At 41.8% G+C, this 24,876-nt stretch overlaps 1 protein-coding gene across 2 annotated transcripts in view; it reads right to left on the bottom strand.

Moving 5' to 3' along the window:
- Positions 1–346: 346 nt before the first annotated feature.
- The window catches only part of rad18 (RAD18 E3 ubiquitin protein ligase), a 97,334-nt gene continuing 72,804 nt past the window's right edge, over positions 347–24,876 (bottom strand). The window contains exons 12-13 of one of the 2 annotated variants that reach the window (XM_014132861.2): positions 14,669–14,704; positions 347–682 (exon numbers count right to left, since the gene is read on the bottom strand). In XM_014132861.2, coding sequence (XP_013988336.1) covers positions 583–682; positions 14,669–14,704 — 136 coding nt within the window. In that variant the 3' untranslated portion in view covers positions 347–582. The remainder of the gene's footprint in view (positions 683–14,668; positions 14,705–24,876) is intronic. The other variant, XM_014132862.2, reaches the window with a different exon arrangement.

Genomic DNA, 24,876 nt, shown 5'->3' with positions numbered 1-24,876 from the left:
AGAGCACAGCATCTCTCACAGGGTCTTAGCATGCAAAGCCTCCTCTATTTGGTTTTTACTATATGTGAATTCTTCTGCATTAGGTGAATCTGTTTCAGCTGTAGATGCCATTATCTACTTCATTCTAAAGAGGTGACTGCTATGTGTGGGGAGAACTATGGGAGGATTGGCAGGTTGGTCTTGGATTGTGGAATAATAGACATGTTGAATCATAAGGAATCATAGAGATCCAATTATATAATTTCTATGCGTTTAATATGCTAAACTGACATATGGGAATTTAAAAATTGTCAAGAATTTGATGACCAGTTGGTCAATATACACTTGGGACACAAAAACTAAAAAGTACTGTACAATATTTATTACAAAGTTAATATGTACACTTGACAGTACATGTAAAGACCAATTAGTGACTAGTCCATGAAAAAATGTAATTTCCTATAAAGATATCAATACTAACAAAATGACACATATGTATTGCATAACTTGCCATATCCTGAAAATGTGCTTAAAGTAAGAAAGGTAAAGGCGTTTAACAGAGTTCAGCTCAGATGTTTCCTGTCCTCTTCCCAGCATTCCTCCTCAGGTTTTCCGTGCTCGTTTTCCCATGACAAAGGGCAGAGCAGAGTCTTCCTCCCTGGAGCAGAAAACCCGCTTCCCACTCAAGGCGTTCTCTGAAACTCTGGAGAGAGAAATTCTCATAAGTGAGTCTGGGGCTTTTGGTCATGTATCAAGCCCCAGATTAATGGAGCAGAAAGACCAAATGACATTATTAGAAAAAATTACAATTCATGACTTCTATGGAACAATTCTTTCACAGACAAATGGGCAGGTGTCTTTATTTGCCCTGGTGAGTCCTGTCTCATGTGGCTGTTCCCTATACAGCCCTGACCAAATCACACTCAGGGCTGCTCTGCCACAGATAGTTACAGCATAGCCATCTCTGCATGCATGGGGGGGGGTGATAATAGTAGAACATTTAGGTTATGTCTCCCATCCCTAAGTGGTATCACCACTAATGATATAGTTAGATTAAAACACTTCTTGACAACAGGCATGGTGGTCTGGATGCAGTACAGGCCCTAATCTACTGTCCACTGTCACAGCATAAGGCTTATAACATAAAGGATTTCTACCTGCTCTGTTCTCCGCTCACATTCCTCTGTGGCCACATACCCACTAACACAGACAGAAGGTCAACATGTGGAGGTCAGGTCTCTGCAGGGGGCAGCAAGTCACAGACCGCTCTGCACTGTGGGGTACATGTAAGACATCACAACATCTAGAGCATTGGCCTGGCAGGGTGCTGCAGGCCAAAGGGCATAGTCTCAAGAAGAGCTATGGTGGCCCTTCAGGTCGTTCTCCTAGTATCTAGGCCAGTGATCCCCAGTGGGGTGACTGAAGTGTTATTTTGGAAATGTTGACACAAGGGAAACGACTTTCTCCATGACATCAAAAAGGAAACAGTAGTCTAAAACAAAAGGCTTTTGGGGAAAGGGGGATACCTAGTCAGTTGTACAACTGAATGCCTTCAACTGAAATCTGTCTTCCGCATTTAACCCCTCTGAATCAGAGAGGTGCAGGGGGCTGCCTTAATCGCCATTTTGAAAGACTTATCTGTGCTCTAGCTCTGAATGAAATGCCCCACCTGACCTTCCAGGGACTGCTGATTTCCTCTCCGAAATGATAAAATCCCAGAGATTGCTTTCTCCTGAACTTTCCCACCTCTCTCCCTCTCCGTTCCCTCTGCTGCTTATCGCCAGTGCGACGCACAGAATCCTGAGAAGTAGTCATATGTTCTTCTCCCCGATTTCTTTTTTCCACAATTAACTAACACCAAGGGGTAAACAGGTTTTCGGGTTGTTAATCTGCCCAAATCATTTCCCACCCATCTATGTTTCATTTGGAATAACCTGAAGACTGGATAAGTCAAATTAAATCAAATTGCAGTGGTCACGTACACATATTTTGCAGATGTTTCCAGCTCAAACAGTGCAGTAATACCTAATACAAAACAATACACACAAATCCCTGCAAATAAAAAGAAATGAAGAAACATCAGAATAGCCCTGAGACATGGGGAAATGAGTGGAGTAGAATAGAAGAATGCTCTGTGACCTGCGGTTCACTCTACCTTGGTTAGCGCATGGCCAACAAGTCACACAGACAATTATCACCCAGAGCTGTGTTTGGCTTCCTCGCTGGACAGCAGAATGAATGTGCCCTTCTATTGCAATGGCACTGGCTATAGATAGGACCAACTTCAACAGACTGCAGACTGTCGCCTCAGAAGTTATTATGTGCTCCCCTCTCTCTCACAGCAACTTTGTTTTGATGATTGGAGAGAGGACACTTGCCAGGGAAAAATCCAATAGGTCCTTTTGAACTAAGCCTAGTTTATTACATTTTACAAGCCACCTCCTCATCATACACCAATTACACAAAGTAATTTTTAGAACACATACTCATTCAAGGGTTTTTCTTTATTTTTACATTGTAGAATAATAGTGAAGACATCAAAACTATGAAATAACACATATGGAATCATGTACGAACCAAAAAAGTATTAAACAAATCCAAATATATTTTATATTTCAGATTCTTTAAATAGCCACCCTTTGCCTTGATGACAGCTTTGCACACTCTTGGCATTCTCTCAACCATCTTCACCTGGAATGCACTTCAATTAACAGGTGTGCCTTCTTCAAAGTAAATGTGTGGATTTTCTTTCCTTCTTAATGCGCTTGAGCCAATCAGTTGTGCTGTGACAAGGTAGGGGGGCATACAGAAGATAGCCCTATTTGGTAAAAGACCAAGTCCATATTATGGCAAGAACACCTCAAATAAGCAAAGAGAAACGACAGCCCATCATTACTTTAAGACATGAAGGTCAGTCTGCGGAAAATTTCAAGAACTTTGAAAGTTTCTTCAAGTACAGTCGCAAAAGCCATCAAGCGCTATGATGAAACTGGCTCTCATGAGGACCGCCACAGGAAAGGAAGACCCAGAGTTACCTCTGCTGAAGAGGATACGTTCATTAGCGTTAACTGCACCTCAGATTGCAGCCCAAATAAATGCTTCACAGAGTTCAAGTAACAGACACATCTCAATATCAACTGTTCAGAAGAGACTGCGTGAATCAGGCCTTCATGGTCAACATTCCATTACTAAAGGACACCAATAAGAAGAGACTTGCTTGGGCCAAGAAACATGAGCAATGAACATTCGACCGGTGGAAATTTGTCCATTGGTCTGGAGTCCAAATTTGAGATTTTCGGATCCAACCGCTGTGTGTTTGTGAGACGTGGTGTGGGTGAACGGATGTTCTCCACATGTGTATTTCCCACCGTAAAGCACGGAGGAGGTGGTGTTATGGTGTGGGGGTCCTTTGCTGGTGACACTGTGATTTATTTAGAATTCAAGGCACACTTAATCAGCATGGCCACAACAGCATTCTGCAGCCATACACTATCCCATCTGGTTTGGGCTTAGTGGGACTATCATTTGTTTTTCAACAGGACAATGACTCAACACACCTCCAGGCTGTGTAAGGGCTATTTTACCAAGAAGGAAAGTGATTGAGTGCTGCATCAGATGACCTGGCCTCCACAATCCCACGACCTCAACCAAATTGAGATGGTTTGGGATGAGTCGAACCGCAGAGTGAAGGAAAAGCAGCCAACAAGTGCTCAGCATATGTGGGAACTCCTTCAAGACTGTTGGAAAGGCATTCCAGGTGAAGCTGGTTGAGAGAATGCCAAGCATGTGCAAAGCTGTCATCAAGGCAAAGGGTGGATATTTAAAGAATCTGAAATATAAAATATATTTGGATTTATTTACACTTTTTTGGTTCGTACATGATTCCATATGTTATTTCATAGTTTATGTCTTCACTATTATTCTACAATGTAGATAATAGTAAAAATAAAGAAAAACCCTTGAATGAGTATGTGTTCTAAAACTTTTGACCGTTAGTGTAAATTGTTGCATTCTTGAGTTTAAAAAAAGAAGGTCCGCCAATGCAAAAACCAGATCAAAATTAATTTATATGACTGGTTTAAGTAAATACATTGCTTGCTCACTGGGAAATGAATATCCAGTGACAACTGTGTGGAGTTTGGAGTTTGTGACAGCAACTATGTGACCTATTATAGTACTATAGACACTATGTCCTGGGATTTCCTATGATTTTCTATGTAGAACAACCCGTTCTAACAACTTGTGTAGCTTATGAGCGTAATAGAGAAAAATCAGTTGCAACCCAATTCTGATCTTTTTTCCACTAATTGGTCAGCTCTATTTCCAATTAGTTAAAAAAATGTAAATGCAGCCAGATTGACTCAGATAAATATAAAGGTGGCACAGCTCTACATGTGTTCAGAGTTGCCCTCGTATACCACATAGACATTTTAGTTGACGTCTGCCAAGGATTCTTAACTCACAATCCATAAAAAGCCCTGCTGAAATTGAATCTGCTATGCCATTTAGGTCACAGCAACCGCACACTTTTGTTTGGTGGAAAAATGTCTACACAGATGCACACTCAAATCTACAGTGCATTCGGAAAGTATTTAGACCCCTTCCCTTTTTCCACATTTTGTTACGTTACAGCCTTATTCTAAAATGTATTAAATACACATTTTTCCTCATCAATATACACACAATAACCCATAATGACAAAGCGAAAACAGGTCTCTAGAAATGTTTCCAAAAATCTGAAATACCTTATTTACAGAAGTATTCAGACCTTTTGTTATGAGAATCAAAATTGAGCTCAGGTGCATCCATTTTCCACTGATCATCCCTGAGATGTTTCTACAACTTAATCGGAGTCCACCTGTGGTAAATTCAATTGATTGAACATGATTTGGAAAGGCACACACCTGTCTATATAAGGTCCCACAGTTGACAGTGAAGGGTACCAAAAAATATCTGCAGCATTGAAGGACGCAAAGAACACAGTAGCCTCCATCATTATTTTTATTACCCTGGACCCGAGGGTAATAAAAGTGTGGAAAAGTGTGTGTGTGGGTGAAAACAAGTCAATTTTTACAAAAAGGTTTGCTATGTGCCTTTACTCCTCCCTGGGCCTGCTGTTTCAACATAGCACCAATAACCTGTCTGTCTGTCTCCCTGCCTGTCTGCCTGTCTCCCGCTTTTCTGGCACTCTTTACCCTTTGAAGTGTGTGAAACTAAACAATGTCTTGCGGGAACCTGCACAATGTTATTACAATACATTATTTTGATACATTCTTAAAAAAAAAGTAGTATTTTCCCACACTGTACCCCAGCCAGGTACAAATTGGGGGAGGGACACAACAAATAAATAGCTTTGCATGTGTGGCTCCTTACCACAATCAATCAGTATGGCAAAAATAATCTCTGCTCAGAGGGCCTTAGAAATATTTTTTACAGAGAGAGAAGCTAGTGTGGAAGGAGCATCTTCCACTTTGGAAGATGAATAATTTTCTGTGTATGAGGATCATGTCTCTATCAATTCGGAGTCTGACAGTGACTTGGAAGAAGAGGATGAGATTGACCCTCAGCCAGCCCCATAACCAGCCCGTCAGCAACCAGCTCAACAGCAGCCTGCAGGAGGAGAAATATGTATGTAAAAAAGTCTTCTTGACGAAGGAATGAGCCACCCTGCATGGCCGCCAATGTGATAAGGATGAAACCAGAGAAAAACACGAATGGCGGTTACTCATGGGCAGGACATAAAGTATTATTTTTAACTGTTCATCCCAGACACCATCCAGTGAATTATTCTGGACTGCACTAATTTGGAGGGAAGGCATGCTTTTTTTTTTTTTTAATCCTTGCTGGTGTTTTCAGATCCAAATAGGGATTCCACAGAATCCCTGTGGGATGCAGAAACTGGCAGAGAAGTTTTCCGTGCAACAATGTCTCTGGAAAACTTCCACATTATTTCCAGGATTATCTGCTTCGATAACCGAGGCACCAGACCAGCTCGGCGGCAGAGAGACAAGCTAGCTGCAATCAGTGTGGGACAAGTGGGTGGACCACCTTCCCCTGTTTTACAACCCTGGGCCCAACGTTACTGTTGATGAGCATCTTATGCCATTTAGGGTCCGCTGGCCCTTCAGGCAGTACATACCGTCTAAACCCGCAAAATATGGAATCAAGATCTGGGCTGCCTGTGATGCTGCTTCATCATATGCGTGGAACTTGCAAGTGTATACAGGGAAGCCAGGAGGAGTCTCTGAGAAGAACCAAGGGATCCGGTTGTCCTGAATGTGACACAGGGACCCAGTGGCCACAACATCACATGCGATAACTTTTTTACTTTGCACAAGCTGGGACAGGAGCTCCTCAAGTGGAAGCTGATGATGGTAGGAACAGTACAAAAAAAACAAGCCAGAGCTCCTACCTCAGCTGTTGAATACACGTAACCGGCCTATCAATTCCTCTAGGTTTGTGTTCACGGCCGACACGTCCCTAGTGTCCTACGTGCCAAAGAAAGGCAAAAATGTGGTACTTATGAGTACGCTGCATAGGGATGGGAGAATCTGTGTCCAGGAACATCAAAAAACAGAAATCATAATGGATTACAATGCCACAAAAGCAGAGGTGGACAATTTAGACAAGATGGTGACTGGCTACAGCTGCAAAAGAAGAAACCTACGCTGGCCACTTCTGATATTCTTCAACATCTTGGACATCTCGTTTGTCATCTGGATGGCATTGAACCCAAATTGGAACAGAGAGAAGCTCCAGAGGAGACGGCTCTTTTTCAAGGAGCTGGGCAAGGCATTATTAAGACCTCAAATCCAGGGGAGGCAACATATCCCAAGGACCCCAGCTTCTGCAGTCATCGTGAGGAGGATTCAAGAGGAGGATGCTGGTGCCCCATCCACTCTACCCACAGAACCAACAACTCCAATACCGGAAGTAAGTGTGAGTGATGTTGTTGCATGTGTGTGTCTGAGTCTCCTACCTTGGCCTGATGTAACTATATATGTGAGTGAGATGTTAGTAAGATTCCAGAACTAAATGTTTTCATCATTCTAGATTGCAGCCAGTAGAAACAAGAAGCGCTGTGATGCAAAAATTCTAGCTTAATGCTTAGAATTAAAAAGGTTTTGTAAGATATTATTCATCCTAATCAGACAGGTTTTTTACATGGACGATACATTGGAGATAATATAAGACCGATACTGGAAACAATAGAACACTATGAAATATCTGGGAAACCACGCCTGGTTTTCATAGCAGACTTTGAAAAGGCTTTTGATAAAGTATGACTGGAGTTTATATATAAATGCCTGGAATATTTCAATTTTGGAGAATCTCTTATAAAATGGGTTAAAGTTATGTACCCTAGGTGTAGAATAGTAAATAATGGCTACATTTCAGAAAGTTTTAAACTGTCAAGATGAGTAAAACAAGGTGGTCCATTATAGGCACTTTAACTATTTATTATTGGCATCGAAATGTAAGCTGTTACAATTAGATCCAACAATAATATTAAAGGATTAGAAATCCATGCCTTAAAAACAAAAGGTGTCATTGTACGCTGATGATTCATGTTTTCTTTTAAATCCACAATTAGAATCCCTCCACAGACTCATAGAGGATCTAGATACTTTTTCTAACCTCTCTGGATTAAAACCAAATTATGATAAACACCAGTCTCAACATCAACAGTGAAGAGGCGACTCTGGGATGCTGGCCTTCTAGGCAGAGTTCCTCTGTCCAGTGTCTGTGTTCTTTTGCCCATCTTAATCTTCTCTTTTTATTGGCCAGTCTGAGATATGGCTTTTTATTTGCAACTCTGCCTAGAAGGCCAGCATCCAGGAGTCGCCTCTTCACCGTTGACGTTGAGACTGGTGTTTTGCGGGTACTATTTGATGAAGCTGCCAGTTGAAGACTTGTGAGGTGTCTGTTTCTCCAACTAGACACTAATGTACTTGCCCTCTTGCTCAGTTGTGCAACGGGGCCTTCCACTCCTCTTTCTATTCTGGTTAGCGCCAGTTTGCGCTGTTCTGTGAAGGGAGTAGTACACAGCGTTGTACGAGATATTCAGTTTCTTGGCAATTTTTCATTTCTCAGAACAAGAATAGACTGACGAGTTTCAGAAGAAAGGTCTTTGTTTATGGCCATTTTAATCCTGTAATCGAACCCACAAATGCTGATGCTCCAGATACTCAACTAATCTAAAGAAGGCCAGTTATATTGCTTTTTTAAAATCAGGACAACAGTTTTCAGCTGTGCTAACATAATTGCAAAAGGGTTTTCTAATGATCAATTAGCCTTTTAAAATCATAAACTTGGATTAGCTAACACAACATGCCATTGGAACACAGGAGTGATGGTTGCTGATAATGGGCCTCTGTACGCCTATGTAGATATTCCATTAAAGATCAGCCATTTCCAGCTACAATAGTCATTTACAACATTAAAAATGTCTACACTGTATTTCTGATCAATTTTGTTATTTTAATGGACAAAAATGTGCTTTTCTTTAAAAAAACAAGGAAATTTCTAAGTGACCCAAACTTTTGAATGTTAGTGTATATTTACGCCAAAAATATATGGGGGATTGGAAATGATGCAGACAATTACGTTGATGCAATATTAAAGATGATCCACCCCCTAAGAGAGTGAGAAAAAAGAAGCGCTGTGATGTGTGTGGACCCAAGAAGTACAGGAAGACACAGAACACATTCATCAAGTGCAAGAAATGCATTAGGAACACACACAGTAAAACGCTGTACCTTATGTGGTGTGTAGAACTGCCTTAATTTGTGATCAATGGGGCTCATTTATCATTTCCATAAAATTCTGTATGTAAAACCTGTCCTTCCAATTCGTTCAGTTCAAAGCAATAAATATCAATAGTGATGAAAACCTTGTTTCATTTATTTTTGATCAAGATAAACAAGATTTATTCCATCCATGTCTTGATTATAATACATTTCTGTTCACCAAACAAAAATAGCATTTTTATTGATAAATGTGATCCAGCAGAGGTAAATGGCAACTATTAACCATGTATGGTGTCTATATTGTAGTCAATTGTAGTCAACTAATATAGGTCAACATCTAAGAATTAAGTATTTTTACATAAATTGTTATGGCTGTATTGTTTTAAAACCCCAATAATGTTGTTGGTCCATCAGACCCGTGAACATTGGATGAATAACAAAAACACCACACAAGGGTTAAAACCTCAAAGGATAAGATGATCCAAATTTCAAAACAAGTCCTTTTTGGCTAGCCACAGTAGTCAACTAGCTAGCTAGGTAGCCATTTAGCTTTCTAGCACATTCCCAAAAGGTGGTTTGAAATGTGGCTTGAAATCCCCGATTCCATGTGCTTTTTGGCTGTTTATATTGCAGGAAAAAGAACCGATTAGAATCGAATATGCCAAAAAATTGGATTTGAGTCGCATTAAACTTCCAATGTGAACAATACTTTAGAGCGCATTTGTTTTTTCCTCCCAAAATGTGTAAAATGACTTGTTGTTTAACTTACTTTCACTGCACTTTGAAATGTTGGTGGGGGCTCATTAGCATATTTGGGGGCATGGTCTAAAATATGTTGTATTTGTGCCAACTGTTAGTGGAAGTGTTGTAGTTTAAGTGGTTTTATCGCTATGTTGATTAAGGTTGAGCACCCAGTTCTACAATATTTGTAATAGCATGTGACAATCAAGAGCCACACTTTAAAAAGAGGTTACTGTGCATTTTCCAGTAAGTTAATGGCAGTTGGTCACTGGGAAGTTTATGTTTAATTTTCAATAACTTACTGCCAGCTTGCTGCAAGTAGTTATTGTAAAATTCACAGTAACTTACGGTGGCTCATCGCTATCACGCTCACTGACCTGATGGTGTGTCAGGAAGGTCAGTTTGATGCCAACCAAGAGGTTGAGGCACGGTGAAGCCCAAGTGTGCGCACCACAAAGGATGGTTAGGAGCTTTCTTGTAATTAGAAAACCTTCTGGCAGCTAGTTGCAAGTAAGTTACTGTGCATTTTACAACAGCTTACTGACATCTGGTTGCCACTAAGTTACCGTGCATTTTACAATAACTTACTAACATCTGGGCGAGTTAAGCTGCCAGTAAGTTAATGGCAGTTAGTTGCCAGTTACTGGTTATTAAGTTACTGTGAATTTTACAATAACTTAGTGACAGCTGGTTGCCAATTAGGTAACCCAAAATTCACAGCAACTTCTAGACAACTAACTTCCATGAAGTTCCTGTGAAATGCACAGTAACTTTTTAAGTGACTCTGTGAGGGTAATTCTCACCAGGTGTCAGAAAAACCTTTCAGTAAGTCGTGTTGCTTGGGTAAAGATTTCAGTAAGACCTATTTGACAGACTCGGTTATTTCCATCTCTACCTGGATATTCAGCAGTGAACACATTTACCTTAGGTACATACTGTAGGTATCTAATCAAGACCAGGTCTAGGCCTGCCTACCTTATGCCAGTCAGAGGAGAAGAAGGGAAGGCTGTTGTCTGTCTGGAAGCCCCTCTGCAACCATTACTTTGGCCACCAACCAAACTTGTTCTTGGAATTCCTTAGGACTCACCGGGGGCCTATTCTAGGGCCTATTCATGTACATAAATCAGGTCTTTCAGGAACATAATCAGCAGACATGGAAAAGTAAATAAATAAAGGCCATGTTCACAATATTATAGTCCACAACAGGGCCCAATGGGCGGAGGGATACTAACCTGGGCGTGAGGTGGGGGTGGAGGGATATAAACCTAGGTGCAAGGTGGGGGTGGAAGGATATGACTACTGGACGGACAGAGAAGAGAGGGAAAACAACATTTGGTTCATGGATCCGCATTTGTGGGGGTAGAGAGGGATGGGTATGGGGAGGTAACTTTAACCGATACCATCTGGGCCAGACATTTCTGACAAAACCAAAGGTTACAGATAAGACTTTTACATGCTTTCAGAGGGAAACTCTCCCTGTCTTGCAATCATTACTTTAAAATGAAGAACTAAATCATGGCTTCCTACTCATGAGTTCACCAGTTGTTCCCAGCTCCAGCTCTCAGGGGGAGTTGTGAATGGCTGTATATAGAGCAGAGATGTGAGGCTGTGTATTCAGCCCAGCAGAGGAGGAATGACATCAGGAACGTACGGTGGCAGCCATAGACATCACTGAAAGGTCATCGAGACAGAGATGAAGAGTGTGACCTTGATTATCCCCAAACACAATGACAGAGACACAACAAGAGGGGAGTCAAATTTATTGCCCTACCATGTTTGATATTCCAACTGGCTCTCATCAAGGTGACTGTATGCGAACAACCCTTTGTTCTCCTACATTAAAGAGGCAAGGGGAAGTACACAAACAGAAAAGCTTCAGATTATGATATCCGAACTAGCATGCACAATGCACACACCAAGTAAGGCACAGGCTTTACATGCCAGCAACATACCACCCTGCATCCCACTGCTGGCTTGCCTCTGAAGCTAAGCAGGTTTGGTCCTGGTCAGTCCATGGATGGGAGACCAGATGCTTCTGGAAGTGGTGTTGGGGGGCCAATAGAGGGCACTCTTCACTCTGGTCTAAGGAGATCCGAGGGCAGTGAAGGGGACATTGCCCTGCATAGGGTGCCGTCTTTCGGATGGGTGCTGGATGGGTGTCCTGACTCTCTGTGGTCATTAAAAAACGCTTGGCACTTATCATAAGATTATTAACCCTGGTGTAATGGCTAAATGGCCACAGAATTGGCATATTTCACTTCTCTAGCTGATGTATGGTAAGAATTCTGGCAAGAAAATCATTGCTGTGCATCACCCAGGTGGGTGCTACACATTGGATGAGGTAAGTTTCCCAAGGGGTGCATGTTTTGGTTTTTGCCCTAACACGATTCAGCTGGGGACAAGGAGAGAGTTTAGAAAACCCTGCCCTTCTATGTAAAGCTCTTTGGAGTACCTCAGCTAGCAGAAAAGCGCTATGTAAATCCAATCAATTATTAACATGCTATAATTGGTTCTCCATATGAGAGTTCTTCCCTTCAGAGTCAACTCTCAGCCTTGTACTTGCCATCCTTGACTTGAGCGTTGACAAACAGCAGCACCATGAACACCTGGTAATGGGCTGTCCAAAAATTACTAGAGCTCTTCTGCACACTGATTGGACAACAAGCATTCACGTGACATGGACCAGGTTCCATAGCTGTTTTGAGGACAAGGGAATGCCCAGCGCTATATATCTGGGACTCAACGTAAATGTCTAATTTTCCCAAGTCCATTCATGGGAAATCACCACATTAGCACGGGCACCAACTGGGAAAAGTCATTCTTCAATAGATGCTCCATTGTCAGTTAGGTGCTGTTTTGTTAAATAACTTTCCTCCCACTCTTGTAGGGTATTAATTTAAAAGCAGTGTCACATTTTGGAGACAAGCAGGTATGTGCAGAAAGTAAAATGTCAGGAAGACACACTTCAGTTCTCCTGATGGTGGAAAGAATGGGCATCATGAGGTTTAGAGGGAGATGTGACCGCAGCTCACGGAAACTCCACTATGTAACGGCTGCAAAATAAATAGCCAATTGGTTTTGTGGCAACAGACTTGCATTATGAATGGGAGGATCCTTGGCAGGCATCGTCACGGCCGAGCTCCTGTCAAATCTCATGTGATGTGTCAGGATTTCCGTTATGAAAATATGGCACCGGACATCCGACCAGCAGCACTTAAATTTATCGGATCCAAATACATTGGGTGCGTAACCTGATATATATCCCAAATTCATACAACCAGTAGGCCTACATAAAACATTTGTTTTAAAGCAATGAATCTGATGCAACAGATCAGAAAGTTTAGCTTAAAATGTTGATAAGATATTACTTTTTAACGTTATTATCGCAGCAATGCGCACAAGGCAGTAGGCTACGTGCCAATGTACATTTGGCTAACGGACAACGAAAGGAAGTTGAGAAAAATAGGGTACTGGTTTCAATGGTATTTGGAAGTCTTTATAAAATACAATTGCCTCCATGGATATGGTCCAATTTTGCTTAGGCTACTTTGAAGCAAGGAAAACATGCCTCAGTAAAATGTTCAATTAAGTAGTTAAATGCATACTGCCTCCAGCTCATTGCAAAGTGGTGTGTGACACACTGATGAAGCCTGCCTTCCATTGCATTTTAATGGGGAATGGGAAGCACGCCTCAATTACCAGTTGAGAAATAAAGATAGTTTTTGGGCCACGATTAAAAAACTATTATTAATAAACTAATTAGCATTTAGAATTGTATGCAATGATTGGGTTTATTAAAGCGCTGTCTGACAGATTTTCTGCTCAAAGGCTCTGTATCTGTATGATGTGCGCATGTGCTAAATAAGATACATAACTAATATAAACACCAGCCATGACATGGGAACCAGCTGTGCAACAGGACTGATCATTACTCTGAGGTGGAGGGTGAGCCGGAGCTGCACCTTGGCTGACTACACTTCAAACAGTCATAGGCTTTAGGGGGCCTCACAACTTGAGACTGGAGGGACCAAAACCTTGGGAGTAGGTTTATGATACAGTGCTGTGAAAAAGTATTTGCTCCCTTTATGATACTAAATGTTATCAGATCTTCAACCAAAACCCATTATTAGATAAGGAATGAGTTTACAATAACAATTATTTTTGAAAAAGCAATATTCCCATTACACTCAATAACTGGTTGTGCCATCTTTAGCTGCAATGACTGCAACCAAATGCTTCCTGTAGTTATTGATCAGTCTCTCACATCGCTGTGGAGGACCTTTGGCCCACTCTTGCATGCGGAACTACTTTAACTAGGCAACATTTGTGGGTTTTCAAGCATGAACTATGTGTTTCAAGACCTGCCACAGCATCTCAATTGGGATTAGGTCTTGACTTTGACTAGGCAATTCCAAAACGTCTAATTAGTTGCTTTTTCATGTAGACACACGCAAACATTGTGCGTTTTGGATCAGTGTCTTGCTGCATGACCCAGTTGCGCTACAGTTTCAGCTCACAGACAGTTGTCCTGACATTCTCCTGTAGAATTATCTGATACAGAGCATAATTCACGGTTCCTTCTATTAAGGCAAGTCGTCCAGGTCCTGAGGCAGCAAAGCATCCCCAAACCATCACACTACCACCACCATGCTTGACCCTTGGTATGAGGTTCTTACTGTGGAATGCATTGTTTGGTGTTCTCCAGGCATAATGGAACCCATGTTGTCCAAAACGTTGACTCAAGTTCGCCAAAAAGCACCCGGAAGCACATCAAGACTCTTGTAATAATGTTCTATGGACAGATGAGTCAAAAGTATAACTTTTTGGATGACATGGGTCCCATTATGCCTGGCGAAAACCAAACCTAACATTAGCAGATTGTTAGTTGAAAAAGCATTAATCCGTGTCAAGTCAAGCAAGGCAGCTGTCCAAGCAGTTGCGTCAGCAATTTCAGATCCAATCTGCCCATCAGTGAGGCCTACAATTACCCACTATTGGCAATTTCCTCGCATCAGCTAACTCCAAATGACAAAAACCCAGCTAGCAGAATTGAGCTGAAGACTGCCCGTCTCCAACAGATGTCCTGATGTGGCAACATGGCAGTAGCTGACATGATGATGAGGCTGCATGTTTCCAAACATCAGTGTTGTGTGTGAAGGTTTTGTTATTAAATTTGTCTGAAGAGCAGAATAACTTACTCATTGCATCTGTCAGCGAAGACGTCGGAGACGGAACTGAGAAAACAGAGAGGAGAAACTTGCTATTAATAGTGTTCAGAGCGTCAACCAGTCATCACAACGGAGCAGCACTTAAGTGGAACAGAGAAGAGAGAGAAAGAGATAGAGAGTTAAGCCTGTCAATGATGTCCATCCTGTAGACAGGCTATCAACTCTCTTAGCTCAGCATGTATCACACATCTCATGAGCAGCCCTCCCTCGCCTCATAACTTATGTTGACAGAGCATATCTCTCACATCCAACTCTCCTACTTCGAAAGCACATTTGCATGCTGCTGCTGGCATCCAGCTAAATGGTGGGAAGAACATGTGTAACAAACAGGATGCAAGTTTCTGACAGTTTATATATTACAATGCAATACATCACACTGAGAGAAGAGTTTTCGAAAAGCAACACCTGAAATAACTTATTTGGACTGAGACTTTTTTTTCACCTTTATTTAACCAGGTAGGCCAGTTGAGAACAATTTCTCATTTACAACTGCGACCTGGCCAAGATAAAGCAAAGCAGCTCGACAAAAACAACAACACAGAGTTACACTTGGGATAAACAAACATACAGTCAATAACACAATAGAAAAGTCTATATACAGTGTGTGCAAATGAGGTAAGATAAGGGAGGTAAGGCAATAAATAGGCCATATTGGTGAAATAATTACAATTTAGCAATTAAACACTGGAGTGATAGATGTGCAGAAGATGAATGTGCAAGTAGAGATAATGGGGTGCAAGGATAAAAATAAATAAATAACAGTATGGGGATGAGGTAGTTGGATGGGCTATTTACAGATGGGCTATGTACAGGCGCAGTGATCTGTGAGCTGCTCTGACAGCTGGTGCTTAAAGTTAGAGAGGGAGATATGAGTCGCCAGCTTCAGTGATTTTTGCAATTCGTTGCAGTCATTGGCAGCAGAGAACTGGAAGGAAAGGTGGCCAAAGGAGGAATTGGCTTTGGGGGTGACCAGTGAAATATACTTATCGATACATACAGATATCCATGTCGATATCAATGTGTGTTTGCCTGAATTGAAATCAATTCATATACTGTAGGTTCAGCCAAAAGAGGGCCCTGGACAGCACGTTCCTGTTCCTGGTCTGCAGGGTCCTAGAGTATGAGGACGAACCTGGGTCTGCAGCTCCCCATTGCAGCCAGCTGGTCTGTGCAATAAGGACTCTGGATTGGGGTGAAGAGGTGCTGGGGCAGAGGCTGAGCTCTGCGACCCAGTGGGCTGGGCTGGGGGATCAAGGCTCGAGGCTGGGTCAGCCTGTAAGATGATTGCTGAGCTTTGTCTCTCTAATGAAAAGCCTACGGGAGCAATGAGGAGCAGCTCTGTGGAGAAAGCGGAGGAAATTCGCAAGCTGGAGGCTGCACCCTAACGAGGCACAGCCAGCCACTCAGGAGTCCTGCCACAGGGAAGACCTCTGTAACAAGTCGCAAAATTAGTTGTGCTTCTGAAGGCCATAGTGACTCTGGGGGATGATATGGGATTCAGAAAAAAGCATGGGGCACACAACACACAAACAAAAGAAAAGGTCAACCCAAAAAATGCATATTTCAGGAGAGTTAGCACTTTGCAGTCTTTCTAAGAACCACTCTCGGGCTCTGCTTATGGGCATGGGGGGGGGGGGGGGTCAATGACAAAGAAAACACAATTGTGATTGTCAAAGTGGTATCAAAGATTAGGAAAAGGAAAGCACTTCACAGAGTAATTTCCTCCCTGGGTGGTTTCTTTGCCTTTTGGACAGAGGGGAAGAGAAATGAGGGAGACAGACACAAAGAAAGAGAGAGAACACTGTCCCCGTGATACTATCCAGCTGAGTCGTTTGGACTATGGCCTAGCCCAGGGATAGAAAACACTAATACGGGACCAATATGACAAAAATGAATCTATAGAAATATATATATACAGTACCAGTCCAAATTTTGGACACACCTACTCAATCAAGGGTTTTTCTTTATTTTTAATAGTTTCAACATTGTAGAATAACAGTAAAGACATCAAAACTATGAAACTACACATTTGGAATCATGTAGTAACCAAAAAAGTGTTAAATATATTAAAGATTTTAGATTCTTCAAAGTAGCCACCCTTTGCCTTGATGACAGCTTTGCACACTCTTGGCATTCTCTCATTCTCTCAACCAGCTTCATCTGGAATGCTTTTCCAACAGTCTAGAATAAGTTCCCACATGTGCTGAACAATTGTTGGATGCTATTCCATCGCTCTGCGGTCCAACTCATTCCAAACCATCTCAATTGGGTTGAGGTCGTGATTGTGGAGGACAGGTCATCTGATGCAGCACCCTATCACTCTCCTTCTTGGTCAAATAGCCCTTACACAGCCTGGAGGTGTGTGGGGTCATTGTCCTGTTGGAAAACAAATGATAGTTCCACTAAGCACAAAACAGATGGGATGGTGTATCGCTGCAGAATGCTGTTGTAGCCATGCTGCTGCCTTGAATTCTAAATAAATCACAGACGGTGTCACCAGCGAAGCACCCCCACACCATCATACCTCCTCCTCCATGCTTCACGGTGGGAACCACACATGCGGAGATCATCCGCTCACCTACTCTGCGTCTCACAAAGACACAGCGGTTGGAACCAAAAATCTCAAATTTGGACTCATCAGACCAAAGTACAGGTTTCCACTGGTCTCATTTCCATTGCTTGTGTTTCTTGGCCCAAGCTAGTATCTTCTTATTATTGGTATCCTTTAGATGTGTTTTGTTTTCTTCAGCAAATCGACCATGAAGGCCTCATTCACGCAGTCTCTGAACTCTGAACAGTTGATGTTGAGATGTGTCTGTTACTCTGTGAAGCATTTATTTGGGCTGCAATGTGAGGTGCAGTTAATTGCTGATTTCTGAGGCTAGTAACTCTAATGAACTGATCCTCTGCAGTAGATGTAACTATGGGTCCTGCTTTCATTTGGCGGTCCTCATGAGAGCCAGTTTCATCATAGCGCTTGATGGGTTTTGAGACTGCACTTAAAGAAATGTTCAAAGTACTTGTAATGTTCCGGAATTGACTGACCTTCATGTCTAAAGTAATGATGGACTGTTGTTTCTCAGCTAATTTGAGCTGTAAATATGGACTTGGTCTTTTACCAACCCTTCCTTGTCACAACACAAGTGATTGGCTCAAACACATTCAGAAGGAAAGAAATTCCACAAATGTTCTTCTAACAAGGCACACCTGTTAATTGAAATGCATTGCAAATGACTACCTCATGAAGCTGGTTGAGAGGATGCCAAGAGTGTGCAAAGATGTCATGAAGGCAAAGGGTGGCTACTTTGAAGAATCTCAAATATAAAATATATTTTGATTAGCTTAACACTTTTTAGGTTACTACATGATTCCATATGTGTTATTTCAAAGTTGATGTCTTCATTATTATTCTACAATGTAGAAAATAGTAAAAATAAATAAAAACCCTGGAATGAGTAGGTGTGTCCAATCTTTTGACTGGTACTGTACGTACGTACGTAAAAAAAAAAACATACATACATACATACATACATACATACACACACACATACAAGAGGGGTACATACATACAAGAGGGGTACATACATACAAGAGGGGTACATGCATACATACAGACGTGGCCAATAGTTTTGAGAATGACACAAATATTAATTTTCACAAAGTCTGCTGCCTCAGTTTGCATGATGGCAATACTCCAGAATGTAATGAAGAGTGATCAGATGAATTGCAATTAATTGCAAAGCCCCTCTTTGCCATGAAATGAACTGAATCCCCAAAAACGTTTCCACTGCATTTCGGCCCTGCCACAAAAGGGCCAGCTGACATCATGTCAGTGATTCTCTCATTAACACAGGTGTGAGTGTTGACGAGGACAAGGCTGGAGATCACTATGTCATGCTGATTGAGTTCAAATAATAGACTGGAAGCTTCAAAAGGAGGGTGGTGCTTGGAATCATTGTTCTTCCTCTGTCAACCATGGTTATCTGCAAGGAAACACGTGCCGTCATAATTGCTTTGCACAAAAAGGGCTTCACACGCAAGGATATTGCGGCCAGTAAGATTGCACCTAAATCAACAATTTATTGGATCATCAAGAACTTCAAGGAGAGCGGTTCAATTGTTGTGAAGAAGGCTTCAGGTCGCCCAAGAAAGTCCAGCAAGCGCAAGGACCGTCTCCTGAAGTTGATTCAGCTGCGGGATCGGTACACCACCAGTACAGAGCTAGCTCAGGAATGGCAGCAGGCAGGTGTGAGTGCATCTGCACACACAGTGAGGCGAAGACTTCTGGAGGATGGCCTGCTGTCAAGAAGGGCAGCAAAGAAGCCACTTCTCTCCAAGAAAAACATCAGGGACAGATTGATATTCTGCAAAAGGTACAGGGATTGGACTGCTGAGGACTGGGGTAAAGTCATTTTCTAGGATGAATCCCCTTTCCGATTGTTTGGGGCATCCGGAAAAAAGCTTGTCCGGAGAAGACAAGGTGTGAGCTACCATCAGTCCTGTGTCATACCAACAGTAAAGCATCCTGAGACCATTCATGTGTGGGGTTGCTTCTCAGCCAAGGGAGTGGGCTCACTCACAATTTTGCCTAAGAACACAGCCATGAATAAAGAATGGTACCAACACATCCTCCAAGAGCAACTTCTCCCAACCATCCAGGAACAGTTTGGTGACGAACAATGCCTTTTCCAGCATGATGGCGCACCTTGCCATAAGGCAAAAGTGATAACTAAGTGGCTCGGGGAACAAAACATCGATATTTTGGGTCCATGGCCAGGAAACTCCCCAGAACTTAATCCCACTGAGAACTTGTGGTCAATCCTCAAGAGGCGGGTGAACAAACAAAAACCCACAAATTATGACAAATTCCAAGCATTGATTATGCAAGAATGGCCTGCCATCAGTCAGGATGTGGCCCAGAAGTTAATTGACAGCATGCCAGGGCGGATTGCAGAGGTCTTGAAAAAGAAGCGTCAACACTGCAAATATTGACTCTTTGCATCAACTTCATGTAATTGTCAATAAAAGCCTTTGACACTTATGAAATGCTTGTAATTAAACCTCAGTATTCCATAGTAACATCTGACTAAAATATCTAAAGACACTGAAGCAGAAAACTTTGTGGAAATTAATATTTGTGTCATTCTCAAAACTTTTAGCCACGACTGTACATACCTACATACATACATACATACATACATACATACATACATACATACACACGGACACACAGTTGTAGTCGGAAGTTTACATACACTTAGGTTGGAGTCATTAAAGCTCATTTTCAACCACTCCACAAATTTCTTGTGAAACAAACTATAGTTTTGGCAAGTCGGTTAGGACATCTACTTTGTGCATGACAAGTAATCTTTCCAACAATTGTTTACAGACAGATTATTTCACTTCTAATTCACTGTATCACAATTCCAGTGGGTCAGAAGTTTACACTAAAGTTACACTAAATTGACTGTGCATTTTAACAGCTTCTGATAGGCTAATTGACATCATTTGAGTCAATTGGAGGTGTACCTGTGGATGTATTTCAAGGCCTACCTTCAAAATCAGTGCCTTTTTGCTTGACATCATGGGAAAATCAAAAGAAATCAGCCAAGACCAATGTAGATGTAAATGTAGACCTCCACAAGTATGGTTCATCCTTGGGAGATGTTTCTAAACACCTGAAGCTACCACGTTCATCTGTACAAACAATACTACGCAAGTTTAAACACCATGAGACCACGCAGCCGTCATACCGCTCAGGAAGGAAACTCGTTCTGTCTCCTAGAGATGAATGTACTTTGGTGTGAAAAGTGCAAATGAATCCCAGAACAACAGCAAAGGACCTTGTGAAGATCCTGGAGGAAACAGGTACAAAAGTATCTATATCCACAGTAAAACGAGTCCTATATCGACATAACCTGAAAGGCCACTCAGCAAGGAAGAAGCCACTGCTCCAAAACCGCCATAAAAAAGCCAGACTACGGTTTGCAACTGCACATGGGGACAAAGATCGTAATTTTTGGAGAAATGTCCTCTGGTCTGATGAAACAAAAACAGAACTGTTTGGCCATAATGACCATTGTTATGTTTCCAGGAAAAAGGGGGTGGCTTGCAAGCCAAATAACACCATCCCAACCGTGAAGCACGGGGGTGGCAGCATCATGTTGTGGGGGTCCTTTGCTGCAGGAGGGACTGGTGCACTTCACAAAATAGATGGCATCATGAGGAAGAAAATGTATGTGGATATATTGAAGCAACATCTCAAGACATCATTCAGGAAGTTAAAGCTTGGTCGCAAATGGGTCTTCCAAATGGACAATGACCCCAAGCACACTTCCAAAGTTGTGGCAAAATGGCTTAAGGACATCAAAGTTAAGGTATTGGAGTGGCCATCACAAAGCCCTGAATGTAATGAAAGAAATACAAGTTGAAATAAATCATTCTCTACTATTATTCTGACATTTCACATTTTTAAAATAAAGTGGTGATCCTAACTGATCTAAAACAGGGAATTTTTACTAGGATTAAATGTCAGGAACTGTGAAAAACTGAGTTCAAATGTATTTGGCTAAGTTGTATGTACACTTCTGACTTCAACCGTATGTACGTACATACATACATACATATGTATGTACGTACAGACATTACAGGATGCAGGAGACTTAACCTCAGCACCGCAGACTGGCTGCAGTGGGCTTCAACTCAGACAAGAGGATGATTATTTTGTCTGCACAAGCAAGATTAAAGGGAGAATAATCACGCTAGCAAGTTTCTGCCAAATCCAAAAAGCTGTCTGTTTCGGTGGTCTGCTTTACTCATTACTCTCCACAGACATCTCAACGATTGCCACTTATAGTAATCTTCTCCACTTTGAGACAGACCGGAAGGTACAGTATGTGGGAGCATGTGTGTGTCTCCTGCAATTGTGTGTGGGACAATCAAATTAAAAGTTAAACTAAATTAAACTAGTCATCAAGGCTAGAACAAACCAACAAAGTAATGCAATTTGTTCCAGAGTACATCTAAATGTATGTAGATTTGAAATGTTTTATATTCTAAAACATGGCACTGTGTCTCTGTGGTGACTAGGGTTGTAAAGGGTCGAAAACTTTCCGGTAAATTTCCGGTATTTTTCAGGAAATTTTCCATGGAAGTTAAGCCCTGGAATTTGGGGAATTTTGCTTAAATTCATCAAAAAGCTATCTTATAACAGTGAACATTTTTTGTTGGATACACGAGGCAATTCTAGGTTTTGTGGCATATTTTGGTTAAACTATCCCCAATTCAATGGAATTGTAACCATGCACAGTTAATTCTTCCACCACATGTGCAGTGTACTCTTCCATCACATGTACAGCTGATTCTCAAGATCTTGCACACTAATGAGATGCCATTGAGCCTACACTGCTACACTGTCTGAGCCAAGGACTACATGCTTTCTGGTAAGTTTTTATTACAATACTGGGTGGGGTGAATATATTTTATATGACATACATGGTTTTTTGTTAAGTAGTAAATAGTAGCCTACAGCAAAGTGTGTTTAAATCATTTTTAACTTAACAATTTCTGCTAGTTAGTTTTTGCTACCATGTGGGTTTTAGCTTGCTTGAGCCTGCTAACTGAGGAGTGTTAATTCACCTGTTGATCTTACAAAGGAGTTGTTTAATCTAACTGCTTAACTATTTATCTGCACATGGAATTGTATCTGGGGTTTTTTTTTTAAATTTTTTTTTTACAATCTTTACAAGAAAATGCCACAGGCACTATATGATGTGTGGAGACATTTCACTGCAGCTAATGTAGCAGGAAAAGTTGTGTACATTTGCAAATACTGTGCCAAATCATATGTGAAGAATGCAACAAAGAGGTAGATTCATCTGGCCAAGTGCATAAAGTTCCCTCAGCACTCACAACAAGCAACCTCTGACAAAAAACCCTCTACTTCTATTTGAGGTGAAAATGATGAATCAGACACCTTATCGATAGCAACAGCTCATGGTCCTCCTGGAATCAGTTTGTTTTACTCAACGGAGAAACGTAGTCAGAGAAACGCTGATGAATGTCTTGCTCGAGCTGTGTATGCAACTGGTTCACCTCTGATGCTCACAGGAAATGTGTATTGGAAGAGATTTCTGAATGTTCTTCGCCTAGCACACATCCCTCCAACCAGATTATCTACTCATTTTCTGGATGCAGAGTTCAACAGAGTTCAAGTGAAAATCAAGCAAATTATAGAGAAAGCAGACTGTATTGCAATCATCTCTGATGGGTGGTAGAATGTTCGTGGGCAAGGAATAATGAACTACATCATCTCCACCCCTCAACCAGTATTCTAAAAGAGTACAGACACAAAGGACAACAGACACACCGGTCTCTACATTGCAGATGAGCTGAAGGCAGTCATCAATGACCTTGGACCACAGAAGGTATTTGGACTGGTGACAGACAAAGCTGCGAACATGAAGGCTGCTTGGTCTAAAGAGGAGGAGTCCTACCCTCACATCACACCCATTGGCTATGTTGCTCATGCATTGAATCTGCTCCTTAAGGACATCATGGCACTGAAAACAATGGATACACTCTACAAGAGAGCCAAGGAAATGGTTAGGTATGTGAAGGGTCATCACCTTATATCAGCAATCTACCTCACCAAGCAAAGTGAGAAGAATAAGAGCACCACCTGTTGGGGTGGTGTTGTCATCATGTTTGACAGTCTCCTGGAGGGGAAGGAGTCTCTCCAAGAAATGGCCATATCACAGTCTGCTGATATGGACAGCCCCATCAAGAGGATCCTCCTGGATGATGTATTTTGGGAGAGAGTGGTAAGCAGCATGAAACTCCTGAAACCTATAGCAGTAGCCATTGCACGGACTGAGGGAGACAATGCCATCCTGTCTGATGTTCAGACTCTGCTTGCAGATGTAAGAGAAGAAATCCGTACTGCCCTGCCCACTTCACTGTTGCTCCAAGCAGAGAAAACTGCAGTTCTGAAATACATCAATAAGCGTGACGACTTCTGCCTGAAGCCCATACACGCTGCAGCGCACATGTTGGACCCAAAGTATGCTGGCAAGAGCATCCTGTCTGGTGCAGAGATCAACAAGGCCTATGGTATAATCACTATCGTGTCTCGCCACCTTGGCCTGGATGAGGGCAAGGTTCTTGGCAGTCTGGCGAAATACACTTCCAAGCAAGGGCTTTGGCATGGAGATGTAATATGGCAGTCGTGCCAACAGATTTCATCAGCCACCTGGTGGAAGAGACTTTGTGGATCTGAGGCTCTTTCCTCTGTTGCCTCCATCATCCTGCAAATCCCACCAACATCAGCTGCCTCAGAGTGCAACTGGTCCTTCTTTGGGAACACACACATCAAAGCACGCAACAGGCTGACCAATACAAGGGTTGGAAAATTGGTGGCCATCCGGGCAAATTTGAGGCTTATTGAGCCTGACAACGAGCCATCCTCAACAAGGTTGGAAAGTGACAGTGAAGATGAGGCCTCAGAGTCTGATGTTCAAGAGGTGGACATTGAGGAGGTCCAGGGAGAAGACATGGAAGCCTGAGAGGAAGACAACCAAATTTTTAGTTTCTAGACTTTCTGGGAGATGCGATCGATCATTCGACATCAAATTCCCTTTCTTTTGTTGTTCAGTGAAATCATCCCATGTGAAGAGTCAACTCATTTTATTAAAGTACAATTCGTAACTAAATAGTTTATTTTATTTTTATTGGAAGGATTTAAACATTTGTAAATTATGTCTACTTATGATAAGGTAAAAAAAGGTTTATGTTTCTGTCTCCATATGATATGGTAAATATATCCAATGCAAAAAACGTCTACATTTAAATGGTATTAATATTAATTTGCATATATTTCCATTAATTCCCATATATTCCTGTTAATTCCCATGGAAAGTTTCCACCTCTGAATATACCCCAAAATGTGCAACCCTAGTGGTGACTTCTACATACTGAACACTCTCTACTTCAAACAAACAGAGACCAACTACAGATTAGATTTCTAACTGGAAATAGCAGGTCTGAGCCTACTGTTTAGGCTCTCAGTGCCGTGGAATCTTACTGAAACCCCCGTGAAATAATATCTCTGGGCCATTAATCACCACTGACACACAAACAACCAGTTTGAAAATGCCAGTGGCCTCAGAAACAAACAGCAA

This window comes from Salmo salar, chromosome ssa12 (genome assembly GCF_905237065.1).
Source record: "Salmo salar chromosome ssa12, Ssal_v3.1, whole genome shotgun sequence".
Classification (NCBI taxonomy): domain Eukaryota; kingdom Metazoa; phylum Chordata; class Actinopteri; order Salmoniformes; family Salmonidae; genus Salmo; species Salmo salar.
The sequence above is the reverse complement of the archived record's forward strand: the minus strand, read 5'-3'. Positions and strand labels throughout refer to the sequence as shown.